The sequence below is a fragment of the Gopherus flavomarginatus genome, chromosome 11, assembly GCF_025201925.1.
Source record: "Gopherus flavomarginatus isolate rGopFla2 chromosome 11, rGopFla2.mat.asm, whole genome shotgun sequence".
NCBI classification, from domain to species: domain Eukaryota; kingdom Metazoa; phylum Chordata; order Testudines; family Testudinidae; genus Gopherus; species Gopherus flavomarginatus.
Genome location: NC_066627.1, coordinates 1,985,520 through 2,000,052, shown reverse-complemented (window position 1 = coordinate 2,000,052; position 14,533 = coordinate 1,985,520). Strand labels below are relative to the sequence as shown.

Genomic DNA, 14,533 nt, shown 5'->3' with positions numbered 1-14,533 from the left:
GCGGAGAGAGTCTCCGGGCTTTTTCACGTCCCCTCCGGACTCCACCAGCTGCACCTGGGACCGGACACCTGGGAATGAAGATGAATGAGGGGGAACATGAGTATCTAGGGCAGCAGAATAACAATCTCCCGACTGACGCTACAACACACGGGAAGGGGGAAAATACCTTCAAACGCTGCTGCAATGAGAACGAGATACAACCAAAGCCTCATTGTCCCGTGTTTGGAGAGGAGAGTTCTCAGGGGGGTGGTCTGGTGACTTCCAGAGACAGGGGCTGCAGATTGTCTGTCGGGTGCAGCCGTGCAAGTGAGGGAGTCAGATTTAAAGAGGAAACTCTCAAGCCTATTTGCATATTCCGCTCCTTATAAGACACATTCATTATTTCCGGAGGCACAGTCCCTACAGCAGACTGGAATTCTGGGCTTGGATCCCATTGCCTCATGAGGGTGGCTATGGTTGCATGTCATCAGCCTCCCAAGTCTGTGGCTCAGAACAAGAGCGGCTGTTCGCCAGCTTGTCCTACGGTAGGCTTGTCTAAGCTCCTTTACTTTCACGCAGCATTACTGTGTGTCACTGGTGCAGCCTTTATCCACCAACCCCTGTGTGATTTTGGCATAGATCTCAGCGGTTCTTTTGCTGGTCCAGAGCTCTGCCTGCACAAACTCCTCCCTCCACACAGCAATCAGATCAGTGTCTCCCTCTCCACGAATCTAAACTCTAAATTTAACCCTATTAGTGATCTTAAACATTAACTCGAACTCTAAATCTAGAACGAATCTTAATTCTACATTTAATTTATGGTGGGACATTCACAGAAGGATCAGGGGAGTATAGAGCCCTGTCTTATTCAGTGAGAGCTGCGCTTGTAAGAAACAGCTTCTGTAAAAACATGCTACTTTATTTGTACATGCTTGAAAATTGTTATCATAGTTCTGCCATTATCTCAGTCATTATGATTTTGAATAGAAACATATCCAGAACAGATCCCTGGGAACTCCAATTGCTATGCCCATTTTATTTATCATTATGTCCATCTAGGTTTCATTTCCATAGTTTGTTTATGAGAAGGTCATGGAAGACAGTATGAAAAGCCTTACCGAAGGCAAGATATACCGCAAGTACTGCTTGTTAGCTTGTTACACTGTTAAAGAAAGCTATCAGGTTGGATTTACATGTGAGACTGCTTGAAATACCCTTTTTAGCAAAGTAGAACCTCTTGCTGCTGTGGGTAGCAGATGGCCTTTTTTTTTAAAGCAAAGTAGGACCTTGCACTGCCGCGGGTAGCATGGTCCTACAGGTTGTATTTTTACACACACATATATGTACGAAACTGCAAACTATAGGGATGTGCTACCTGTAACACTGCAATGTGATGAAGCTGATTCCTCTGTAGGAATCAGCTACATCCCATGGCCTTTTTTTCTAGCAAAGTAGGACCTCTACTCCTGCAGGTAATGAATTCTTACCATTAACGGTTCCTGAGAAGGGCCAGACCTGTTAGCCTTGTGGGTGGACAGTGGGAGATCTATTCATGGTACACCTCACTCTGAATCTATACAAGTGCTTCTGGTGAGGACCCAGACTGCTGAGACAGGGAGTCCAGGAGGCATGCACACCAGTGACATAGTAACTGTAGTGACTCCATGGTGACATAACTTGAATTAACCCACACTTAAACTGTAGATATGGCCTCAGGTCTGTGAAATGTTTGGGAGTGTGAGGGCAGACTATGATTCATTCAGGTGTTTCGGCTCTAGGCACTGGAACTGGCCTTACTGCACCCACCCTACGGGCTCAGGAACAAAGCGGCATAAAAAAGATCTTATTTATTTATTACAATGTCTTGACTCGAGGGTGTATAACTCATGATTTTAGAAGTCTTGTGGTTGTCAAGATATCTTGGGGTTGCAGATGTGTGTTCATTAGATTTTGAAAGGAAAAACTATGAGTGGGTTGAACAAAGAATTAGATCAGTCCCTCAGGATAAGTACATTGGCTATTATCCAAGATAATCAGAGATGCAGGCCCATGCTCTGCAGGTCCCTAAACCGTCCTCTGACTGCCAGATGCTGGGAGTGGACAATGGGATGGTTCAGTGAATCATTGCCTGGTCTGATCATTCCCTTAGAAGCACCTGGCATTGGCCATTGTCACAAGACAGGATATTAGATTAGGTGGACTATTGGTCTGACCGCCAATATTTCCGCCATTGGTGGATTGACTCAAAACAAAGTTTTAACACTAGGCCAGACATTCAGTCAAGGTGGAAGTCAGATGATCCAACAGAATAAACATCTGCTCTAAAAATAATAATAAGAAACTAAAATAAAAAATCCAGGGAATGCCAGAAGCAGATAAGGGAACTTGGGAAAGTGCTCGGAGACTCTATGCACTCAGATACAGTGATGGGGGATTCTTTGGTTCTGAGGGGATCTGTGTAAAATGTTTCACTGAATTCAGTCTCAGGGATTATCTACACTGGCAAGTGAAAGCACTGTAACTTGCTGACTCAGGGGTGTGAAAAATCCCCCCCTCCAGCGCAGCAAGTTGGAGCGCTTTAAAGTGCTCGTGTGGACAGGCTCGGCTCCCAGTGCTCAGAGCTAATCCCCAGTCAATTTCCATCTCCTGCTCAGATCTTGGGCACCCCCCTGCTCTGATTCGCCCCCTTTGCCTTGTTTTAACCCCTCTAAATAGCAGTCAGCAGACTTTCACGGCTAATGAGGGCAGGAAGAAGGGCAGTGGCTTCAGCAGCCTTTACTGAGCATACTCAGTTCATGTGACCACACAAAAAAGCCACTTTGCTCAAATAAAAAAGCCTCTGCCCCCCCCCCCAGCTATTTTGCCAGGCAGTGGTGTCCCAGTGCCAATGGGGTAACTGCTGCCCCCTCTGTCCCGGCCTGTGCCAGGTTTTCCCTCTGCCACTCTTTGCCAGCACCTCCCTCCTTGGCTTAACTCCGCCCCCTCTCCCCCATTCCTGATTTTACCCTTTAGCCCCTCTCTTAGTGCCGCCACCAGCTGCTTGGCCCCCCAGACCAGTCAATTTCCTCCCCCTGCTCAGACCCTGCCCCCCCTCCTGCGATTTGCCCCCTGTGCCACTTTTTAAGTCCTGTCAAAAGCAGTCAGCAGAATCCTACGGGTATAAGGGCAGCGGAAGGGCAGTGGCTTCAGCAAATGAACTGAGCATGCTCAGTACGTGGTAAGTAGCACAATTCTACCAGAGCAGTATCCTTCAATCCACCTGCCGGGCCCCAAGGTGCTGGCGCTGCTCCCAAACGCAAACCATAGTGACCCCAGGGTGCCCCCTGCGTAGGACACGCTGCTGCTGCCAGGGCCGGCGCTAGGCTTCTGCCACCCCAATAATTAAAAGAAAAAGGTGGCCAGAATGCCCCTGAAAATGTGGCGCCCCAAGCACATGCTTGGTTTGCTGGTGCCTAGAGCCAGCCCTGGACACACGTTTCCTACAGCTTCTTCCTGGCACACCCAGCTTCTCCAAGGGCTGGGATTGTTCTGGTCCCCTTCTACCCCAGTTAAATTTGACTGTGTCCGGGAACAGAGTCATATCTTGAAAAGAGATTTAGGCACTTAAGGTTCTAAATCCCATTAGCTTTCACTGACCGTAAGTCACTTGGGGATAATTACCCAGAGTCTGTTCACATAGGTAACCATTGCCAGGGTGGCTGAGGACTGCAGTGTTAGCAGGAGACCTGGGTTCTCTCACTGAGGGTTTTTGAATGGCTGTAGATGTGGTTTGTGTCACTGTGTCCCTAGCACAGTAATACGTGGCCGTGTCCTCGGTTCTCAGGCTGCCCAGCTGCAGATAGGCCATGCTTATGGAGGTGTCCCTGGTGATGGTGAATCGTCCCTGGAAAGCCTGGGCATAGCTAGTGCCACCACTACTGGGGACAATATATCCGATCCACTCCAGTGCTTTCCCGGGAGCCTGCCGAAGCCAGTCAATGTTGTAGCTGGTAAAGGTGTAGCCGGAGGTTTTACATGTCACCTTCACAGACTCTCCAGGCTTCTTGATTTCTGCCCCAGACTGGGTCAGCTGGATCTGGGAGCTGACACCTGAACATGAGTAACAATAAGGAAGGGAAATGTGATTCATTTCTCTCTTTTTTCCCTTCTCCTCCCAGATTTATCTTTCTATTGCTCCCCCCAACCATAGAATTATCTGAGCTCCTTGTGTGCTCATGAATATATCCCCACAACACCCTACCACATAGGGATGTGCTGTTATCCACATTTTACCAATGGGAAACTGAGTCACACAGAGATTCAGCCTGGGATTTTCCAAATGCCTAAGGGATTTCGATACCTAGCTCCCAGTAAAACCGACAGGAATTTAGTACCCAGATCCCTTAGGTAATTTTCATATTAAATGACTGGTTTCAAGTCACATGTGAAAGAAACAGGATTCAAACACAGAAGACTGGGACTCAATAATTCTATCTTAGTCATAAAACCATCCGATGCTCCACCTGCTGTCCGAGCTAGCTGCTTGTACATTTACGCCACTTACCTGAGAACGCTGCCAAAAGGACAAGGAACCCCAGACACGTCATTTTAATTCTACCCAGCCACCCTTTGCGGTGCAACAGCAACTGTCTGGCTGCCCAGCAGATTTCCAGGGAGGATCAGTCGCTCTCCTTTATCAGGAAGTTTTTCTGCTTTATTTGCATGTGGTCATTGCTAAAGTATTTGAATAAACCTCAGCTGCACCGACCTTGGCAAATGAATGACCTCAGAACCCAGAGTGACAGACTGATGGGGCCTTTGCAATGGAATTCATGCCCCAGTTCAGGAAAGCAGGAAACACTCTGTTAACAATGGGATTTTGATGTGAGTTTAGATAAAAATGGGAAGCTCGAATGTGAAGATGCATGAGATTGGGTTACTAGAATGAAATAACCCAGGGTATGGAAAATACTCACTAACCGAAGCTATGAACATGAGAACTGTACTGTGGTGAAATGTGCAGGTGAGCTGTGATTTCCAGAACCCCTAGGAGTGCTGGGTTCTCACTTACCAATCTTTTCACAGGTTCGGTTTGTGACCCAATCCTGGCTTTGAAAATCCCGGCCTTATGTATCAGAGTAGAAAATCCTCAGGAGTGTTTCTGGGGTCAGTTTTTATGAAACATTTCTCCCCGTTCTCACACATGACGTTTGCTGCCACTGACCTTGCTTTGGCTTTATTTAATGCTGGAGAGTGTTTTGTGTCTTGTCAGCCAGAAAATAGCCATTGTTTTTTTCTTTGAAGGCTGATTTAGATGTTGAATGTGACTCTGCAGAATTATATTAAACCCTGGAAAATCCCTCTCTAAAAGTCACATCTTTTCTCTTTCCCTCTCCCCCTGGCTCATGTGTCTGTCACCTCTGTGATCTGGCAGGCTAGGATCCCAGAGCCATCCTTGTCACAGCAGCAGAGGAAGAAGGTTTTATCTGTCTGCACAGTGAGTGGGAGAGCAGGGGATGACTGTAGGTGATGGACAGGACCTGAGCCTGTAATCTGAGCCAGGCAGGGTGGAGGGGGAGTCAACACCTCTGGGAAGCTGGACAAAGGAAGGGGGCCGGCTGGAGAGGGTTTTTCAGTTTCGGTTTTGGGCTGGGTGGGTGAATGCAGGGAATCCCAGGCTGGGGTCTAAGCTCCCTGAACCCCCAGAAGGACTCGATTGAGGGGTCCTGACTGTGCCTACAAGCTCTGCTGTAACCTGCATTTCTATTGTTCAATAAACCTTCTGTTTTACTGGCTGGCTGAGAGTCACTGTGAGTCCTAGGAAGAGGGGTGCAGGGCCCTGACTCCCCCAAACTCTGTGACAAGGGGATCGGAGGAGATGTTCATTTCTCGGTTAGAACGTGGGACTCCAAGAAGTCCTGTTCAGTTTGCTCTGTGTGTACAGACGTCTTGCTCTGGTCTGTCTGAATTACCAGACAAAGAAAGGATTTACAAGCACAGCCAGCAATGAGAGCTTGCCTAGCAGCTGGCCATGCATGTGAATTTCAAAGCCAATTAACGGAGCTGGAAACTCAAATTGTGCATTTAACTCCCTTAGGGAGCATGGAAATCTTACTCTTAAGGTTAGCCAGTGAAAACAACTCTCTGTGCTGCGCCTAGGAGTTTGGCTGTGGGTGGATTTCGGCTCATTTTGTCTCTAGCTCAGTAATACAGGGCGGTGGCTTCAATCTGCTCACTTGCAAACAGAGCAGGGTGTTGGGATTCTCTCTGGAGATGGTGAATCCCCTTTGACTGAGTCTGCGTCGTACGTATCCTACTTAATGGCAGATAAGCACTGCAGCCCGTTCCCCGGCGTCTGGGTACCCATTTCAGCCAGCAGCTGCTGAAAGTGAACCCAGAGCCTTTGCAGGAGTCTCCTGGGTTTTTGCGTCCTTCACCAGCCCTACATCGCATTAGATATCTGCAAACACCAAACATGCAAGTAATGTACCCAAGGCATCCGTACAATAAATACATTGTAACTCTGTTTCTGGAAATATTTTGCTGGAAGAAGAACACCCCGAGGGAGCTAGGAGGAAAAGAAGAAATCCAGAGAAGTTGCTCCTGCTAATGGTGATGAATGAAGAGAAATAGATTCAGGTCTGCAGAAAGGGGGAGGTAGTTTGGAAAGTGTGGGTAGGAGCTCAGGTCTCAAATAGAAGACTGGATTTGAATGATTTTGTTTCCAGCACACAAAGGGGGACTAGATGGGCTGGCTGGCTCACAAACTTACAGCGAAATAACGACATCTTCTGTTGAATTCACGCCTCCCAAAAGTGCAGTAAGATTGAACCTGGACACACTTTGAATTGGGAATGCGGGACACACACCCAGACAGGCACTGAAATCATAAAGCTTTAGAATCAGGTTAGATGTTTGGGTGAAAGTTCATGGTGAGATTTGACTTTCAATAGGACCTGTGTGCTCCTAAATCGTTTAGGACCATTGGCTCTGTAGCGGGACAGTCATCCCGCTTCGGCCCTAAAAGGGTTAAAAGCCAGCGCTTGGCGAGGGCTGGGGCTGAGAGTAAAGGTTCGGCTGACTGGGGAAGCAGTCACAGCTGGCTCTGTAAAAGGGCTGTGAACCAGCAGCTGAGCCAGTCTCTCTCTAGCTCTTGAGAGAGAAGGATTAGGCTGCCTGAGAGATGGGTACTGGAGATAGAACAGGGCTGGGGAAAGGCATGAGGAGCTGGGGAGCTCCAGCCTGGCGAATCTCCAGGCTGCAGGCCTGGTCAAAGGTACTGGTCAAAGGCCAAAACAGGTACTGGGGTTGCAAAGGTGCAGCCCAGGGTTAGGCAGAGGCAGCAGGTCCAAACCCCCCTGGCCGGTGATGAGTAGCCATGACAGACTGTTGTCTGACAAAGTGAGTTGGGGGCTAGATGAGGACTGGCAGTAGCCACTGAGGCAAGGTGGGGATAGAGGATAGGGGGTTCCCTGGGAGGGGAGACCCAGATTGTGGGGTACTGCTGGGGGGCAGAACCCTGAGGTAAAAGGGCACCGGGATCTGGGAGGGATGCGGAGCCAGTGGCAGGTGAGACATCGGCCAGGAGGAGACGCTCTGTATGCTGGAGAGCTAATTCCCAAGATAACCAGCAGGAGGTGCCAGGCCAGGGAGTCCTCATGTTGCTACAGGCTCAATCACTGGAAAATCCCTGGAAGAGCCTGTCTGCCTCTGTAGGTGCTAGACCCACCAAGGGGAGTTAGGCTGAGGCCTGGCATTCCTACCTGTAAGACCCTGCCACCCAGGGCAATCCCACCCCCTGAGTTAGGTGCCTCCGGCCCCCATGAAACACATGGGCAGATGTCACGGGCTGAGGGGCCTTTTGAGGCAAGCTGGGCTCTGCCTGGCCCATGACTTGGCAGCTATTCCTTAGCTGCACGGGTGAGCTGGGAACATAGGAGCTGGTTAGTGACCCCAGCTGGGTGTAATGGGGGTTCATTAGCCCAGTTCCTGAGCCCAGCTGTGGTGGTGAGGGAGGGTGAGCATTGCTCCCATAGAGCTGGGAGCTCAGTGGTAGGGAGAGGCCTAGAGGGAGGGGATCCAGGCAGAGTTGCTGGAGGAAAGTCTAGGTAGTTTGGGACAAGCTGTGGCCAGAAAGCAGAGCTATGGGAGTGGGGTGAACTCCTGTGCTGGGGCTCTCATGAGGGAAGGGTTTGTGAGGACCAGAAAGTGAGCTAGAAGCCCATGAAGGGTGGAAGGCTGGTTTACGTGGCACTTGGACTCCCAGTGGGAGAAGCCCAGGGGCCCTGTACCCTCACAAAAGGGAGGGACCGAAGTGAAGCCCAGGAGAGGGAACGGACCTTTGGTTCAGAGCTGCCCTCTGGTAGGGGGCTGACCTGTTGTGTGATGGGCTGAGGCCCAGTGGGAGACCCTGGAGACGACACTGGCTGGGACTGGCCCTTGTGGCTGAGAAGGGGCCACCAGGGGTGTGTGAGAGGAGAAGTCCCCTGCAACTCCCCATCTGGGCAGGGGGGCTGCCCTAGAGGTAACACGCATGTGTAGAGGAGAGTTAAGGGCTTTATAGGGGGATCTGCAGAAGCCAGCACAATGAGTGGGGAGCTGCCTGACCTACCGCCTAGGAAATGTTGAGGAGGGGTTGGGTCCTAAGTACCACCTGTTCAAGGGAGTTAGATGCCTAACTCCAGTTGGGATTCACAGGCCCCTCCTGGAGTCAGGTGCCCCAGCTGTTTACATATGAAAATGTGCCCAAACCCCCTTGTGCCAGAGAAGGATTTGTTGGTGCTTAGCTTTTAGCCTAGTGGTTAGAGCACTTGCCTGGGACATGGTAGAGCCAGTTTAATTCCCTCCCCTACCCCGGCCTGATTTGGGACCGGGATTTGAGCCCACATCTTCCACTGTCAAGGGAAGGGTGACATTTGGGATATAGACACCCCCAGTGCATCCCATTCTCTTTCAGACCAAATGAGTATTCATTTAGTCACGGTGGAAGAGTATGAACAGGAGAGATTGAAAGACCTCTCCCCAAAATACCCCATAGCCTGGTGCTTAGGCCATTCACCCAGGAGCGTTTTGCTGCTGTGACAGGTGACGGTGTCACAGGAGCCTAATTCATATTTTGAGACGTGACTTAGGAGACAGAAGAAAAATCTACTTACAACGAGATTTACATAAGAGTTAGACCAAAGGTCCATCCAGCCCAGTATCCTGTCTACCGACAGTGGCCAATGCCCGGTGCCCCAGAGGGAGTGACCCTAACAGGCAATGATCAAGTGATCTCTCTCCTGCCATCCACCTCCACCCTTTGACAAACAGAGGCTAGGCACACCATTCCTTACCCATCCTGGCTAACAGCCATTATTGGACTTAACCATCATGAATTTATCCAGTTCTCTTTTAAATGCTGTTATAGTCCCAGCCTTCACAACCTCCTCAGGCAAGGAGTTCCACAGGTTGACTGTGTGCTGTGTGAAGAAGAACTTCCTTTTATTTGTTTTAAACCTGCTGCCCATTAATTTCATTTGGTGGCCTCTAGTTCTTGTATTACAGGAATAAGTAAATAACTTTTCCTTATTCACTTTCTCCACCTCACTCATGATTTTATATACCTCTATCATATCCCCCCTTTGTCTCCTCTTTTCCAAGCTGAAAAGTCCTAGCCTCTTTAATCGCCCCTCATATGGGACCCATTCCAAACCCCTAATCATTTTAGTTGCCCTTCTCTGAACCTTTTCTAGTGCCAGTATATCTTTTTAAGATGAGGAGACCACATCTGTACACAGTATTCGAGATGTGGGCATACCGTGGATTTATATAAGGGCAATAATAAATTCTCAGTCTCATTTTCTATCCCCTTTATAATGATTCCTAACATCCTGTTTGCTTTTTTGACTGCCTCTGCACACTGCGTGGACGTCTTCAGAGAACTATCCACGATGACTCCAAGATCTTTTTCCTGACTCGTTGTAGCTAAATTAGCCCCCATCATATTCTATGTATAGTTGGGGTTATTTTTTCCAACGTGCATTAATTTACATTTAACCACATTGAATTTCATTTGCCATTTTGTTGCCCAATCACTTAGTTTTGTGAGATCTTTTTGAAGTTCTTCACAGTCTGCTTTGGTCTTAACTATCTTGAGCAGTTTAGTACCATCTGGAAACTTTAAGTGAGTTAGGAGTCTAAGAAGTTTGGGGGAAATTACCCCCTGTCTGTTTACATGGGCAAAAACTCTCTGGGGTGACTAAGGGCTCCAGTGATCTCCAGAGACGTGGGTTCTCTCACTGAAGGTTTTTGAATGGCTGTAGATGTGGTTTGTGTCACTGTGTCCCTAGCACAGTAATAAGTGGCTGTGTCCTCAGTTCTCAGGCTGCTCAGCTGCAGATAGGCTGTGCTTATGGAGGTGTCCCTGGTGATGGTGAATCGCCCTTGGAAAGCCTGGGCATAGCCCGTGCTACCTGTATTGGGATTGATATATCCGATCCACTCCAGTGATTTCCCGGGAGCCTGCCGTACCCACTGCATGTTATAACTGGTAAACGTGTAGCCGGAGGTTTTACATGTCACCTTCACAGACTCTCCAGGCTTCTTGATTTCTGTCCCAGACTGGGTCAGCTGGATCTGGGAGCTGACGCCTATAAATAAACAAGATAAAACCCCAGTTAATTCCATTGTTTTCTTCCTCGTCCCAGGTTTATCAAAGTCCTCTGGTGCCCTCCTCACAGCAGTTTCTGATCTGCTTCTATGTAATAATGAATTCATCCATACCACCCTCCTGTGAAGTAGGCAAGTACAGTTATCCCCATGGTTGAGATTTTGACACCTACTTCCCTTTAAAGATTAATGAAAATTGAGTATCCAAATCCACTAGGTGGCTTTAAAATTCCACACTGTGATTTGTTCAGAGTTAGGATTTTGAATCCAGAATCCCTGAAACCCACTGCAACGTCTTTGCCTTAAATCCGTCTTTCCTGCCCTAGCCCAGCTGTTCTAACCAGACACCTGTAGGTTCATCCACTCACCTGAGAAAGCTGCCAAAAAGAAGAGAAACCCCAGACAGATCATTTTCATTCTCCACAACAACCTGGTGGGCTGCAAAGCTGTAACCCTTCGTCTGCTGGCAGCTTTTCAGTGAGGGTCGCCTGCTCTCCTTTATCACTCAGTTTTCCTACCTCATTTGCATGCGGGTGTTGCTAAATCATTTGACTAAACCCCAGCTTCACCCGCGGTTACAAATAAATGACCTTGGAGTTTAGAGGGACCCAGTCATGGAGGACGCTAGAGCATGTTAATATAATTTGGGCCCCAAAGAAGGAAAACACTAAAATCACTTTGACGTCAGGGGGGACTTCAATGTGAGCTTACAGATACTGGTAAACGCGAATGTTAAGGTGCCAAATTGTGGGTTACCAAAGTGTAACACCCAGTGGATAGGAAACCGAAATAACCCAGAATCAATGAATGTGTAAACACTAGCACCCTTCACTGGTGAAGTACGGATGTGAGCTGTGATTTCCAAAACCACCGAGGAGTGCTGGGTACTCAATTGCCATTGATTGGAAAGGGATTTGGGTGAGCAATCCCTCACTTTGAACATTCCAGCCTTTGGTTCTGTGGTCAGTAATTCCTTGGGATTGTTCCCAGGTTCAGTCTTTGGGAAGAAATATTTTGTAATCGAACATGACACTTTGCTGCCACCATGTGGGTCCGTCCCTTTGGTAAACATAGAAACTATTTCCCCCGGTCTTCCTTTAGATTAATGTAACTTGGTCATTTTTGTCTTCTGTAAACCATGAAGTAGGGAGGTTTATTTAAAGGCTGATTCGATTTTAGAACTTCTTCCAGGGATTTTTCACTGTACTACAAAAAATCCATCTGTCCCTTCATAAGAAATCATAGAATCATAGAACATTGGGGCTGGAAATTTCTCTCTCTGGAAGTTTGGCTTCACATCCATCCTCCTTAGTGTAGCAATGAGAAGTTTTGATGTGAGCATTCAGTGAACAGGTGATAGATGTTATATGTTCGTGTTATATAGATAAACAGGAGGTGACACTAGATTCTTGTAATGTCCTGACCTGGCCCTCGCTTGTATGAATCCAGGGAGTTCTCTTCAACATATTAAGTATGTAGGAATGTCTGTGGGCGTCCTAACAATTAACAGAAAAACAAGGCAATGTTAAGCATTACCAAGAATGCCAACTTGTCTGGTAGTTGGCCACTTAGGCTAAGAATTTAAAAGCCACCAAAGTATCTGGAATTGCAAATTGTGCAGCTAAGTGAGCAGTTCACAAACTGTGGTTTGGGACCCCAAAGTGGGTTGTGATCTCATTGTAATGAGGTTGCCAGGGCTGACATTAGACTTGCTGGGTCCTGGGGCCAAATCCCGGGGCTGAAGCTGTAGGCCAAGCCCTGTTACCTTGTGAGGAGGTGGGGGGGGGGACCTCAGGCTTCAGCTTCATCCCTCAGCAGCAGGGCTCAGATTACAGGCCCTCTGCCTTGGGCTGAAGACCTTGACTCCCCTGCCTGGGGCAGCTGCGCTCGGGTTAGCTCAGGCTTCCCTCTCCCCCTTGGGAAGTGTTGTAATTTTTGTTGTCAAGAGGGGGTTGCGATGTTTGAGAACCCCCGATAACTTCTTTAGGCAGCTTGGAAAAATTTCAAGTGACAGCCTTTCTCTGTGCTGCCCACAGGGGTTTTTGCATGGCTGTGAGTGGATTTCTTCTCACTGTGTGTGTCTCGCACAGTAATAGCGGGCGTTGTCCTCGGGCTTCAGGCCGGTCAGTTGCAGAAACAGCAGGTTGTTGGGATTGTCCCTGGAGATGGTGAATCGGCCTTTGACCCAGTCTGTATGGTAGCTATCTCCCCAGTCCTGCCTAATGCTGGCTACCTACTGCAGCCCTTTCCCAGGAGCCTGACGCACCTAGTCCATCCAGTAGCTGCTGAAAGTGAACCCAGAGGCTTTGCATGAAAGTTTTAGGGACTCTCCTGGTTTTCTGAATCCACCACCAGACTCCACCAGCTCCACATCACACCGGACACCTGTGAACACCAAACATGCCAGTAATGTGCCCAGTGCGTAGTACAATAGATAACGTAACTGTTTATTGACATAACTCTAGGGAACAGGAACACACCTGAGAGAGCAGAGAGCAAGAGAAGAGATCTCCATGGGGAGAGCATGATGGTGAACGGAGAGAACTGGACCCAGGGGTTGCAGAAAACGTTGCAGTTCAGAAAGTGTCTCTAGGGGCCTTGTCTTTAAACAGGCAGTTTCCTCCCTGAATTTGCATGGCTTGTTTGTGGTGTATAAAGAGCAGCTGGATGGGCTGTGGTTCAAGCACTGGGCTGAGGGCTGATTCACACATACACTTGCAGGAGAATAATTGTATTTGTTTAATTCACACCTTTACAAACTGAAAGTTTGAAATAGAAGACCTGGCCTAAAGGAATGCACAGAGCCTGGCATGTCAGCCTCGACGGGTTAACATCAGTGCAGTGATGTGGGTGAAAATTTATGTCACAGGTATAATTGCAATGGGAAGTCAATTGTTAGCATAGAACCAGCCAGGCTGAGAGTCTCAAACTGGTAAAAATCCTCTGGTCTGTGTTATGCAGGAGCTCAGACTGTGCCCTGAAATCTCTGACTCTAAGAAAGGAACGTAAAGGAGTTAGGGACACAGATTTCATTTTTTATTGTTGTTTTAGTGCAATTTGGACACCTAAATCTCAGGTCATCTACCACTCCCAGTCTTGATTTACTAAGACCCGGACCCAGCTATTAAAAATATTGAGGCAAATGAAGAAGCAGATAGGTAGGTAGTTGGATTTTTAAGAGCACAAAGGCACCTCATTTCTATTGAAATCTATGGGCGTTAGGCACCCAGCCTATTCTGGAAATCCCACAAGATGCCTGTGTGATTCTTCAGGCAGTGACAGACCAGAGTGTTCAAGGTATCTAGGCTGCAAATTGTCACGGTGTGGAGGCACTGCTGCGTTCAGCGGTGTGGTGCCTAATCGATTTAGGAGCCTGAATCTCATGACCAAGTATGGAGATGCCTTGAAAAATCTGGGCGCTAGTGCTGCAGCTTTCCACCTGTAACAAGGAGATATCGTGTCACAGGGGTTCAGGGATGGAAAGAAAAATTACTATTTGAGGTGCTGCGATATTGGGTTGATGGGGTCTATATAATGATCTAGATAGAAAAAGTGAACTTAAGGTTGAGCTTACAATGGTGGATTTCCACCTGTCATGTTACTGATAGAAAAGGTTTCAGGCTAATATTGTTTGTGTTACAATAACACCAAGAGGACCCAGCTGAGTGTCAGGCCTCGCCCCTGTGAGACCATCGTTTGCACAAAGCTCTTACCAGGCTGAGATCTTTTCCAAAGCCCCTTAAGGGATTTGGAGGTCCAAATGAATAAGAATTGAGAATCCCAATTTTTTACTGGGCTTGAAAATCCCACTGTAACTAAGGAAAGGGGCGCAGGGAGAAATAGAGGCACAGATCATGGCAGGGCTTGGCCCAACAACAGGGAAGTGACAGGCTGGGGAAAAATCCTTGGCTCCTGGCTCCCAATC

General features: G+C 48.2%; 3 gene segments (V, D, J or C); all 3 read right to left on the bottom strand.

The window, feature by feature from the left end:
- The window catches only part of LOC127031886 (Ig heavy chain V region 3-like), a 46,949-nt gene extending 46,668 nt beyond the window's left edge, over positions 1 to 281 (bottom strand). Inside the window, 1 exon segment of the V gene segment in view lies at positions 167 to 281. Within this exon segment, the coding sequence occupies positions 167 to 212 (46 nt within the window).
- A 2,828-nt stretch (positions 282 to 3,109) lies between these two features.
- On the bottom strand, positions 3,110 to 4,607 carry LOC127031693 (immunoglobulin heavy variable 1-8-like). The segment is given in 3 exon segments: positions 3,110 to 3,130; positions 3,719 to 4,068; positions 4,523 to 4,607. Coding segments are annotated over 3 exon segments (414 nt in total).
- A 4,588-nt stretch (positions 4,608 to 9,195) lies between these two features.
- LOC127031894 (immunoglobulin heavy variable 1-8-like) lies at positions 9,196 to 11,066 on the bottom strand (the record flags this gene model as incomplete). The annotated part of the segment is given in 3 exon segments: positions 9,196 to 9,205; positions 10,286 to 10,589; positions 10,977 to 11,066. Coding segments are annotated over 3 exon segments (363 nt in total), but the record flags the coding sequence as incomplete, so codon positions are not given.
- Positions 11,067 to 14,533: the final 3,467 nt, after the last annotated feature.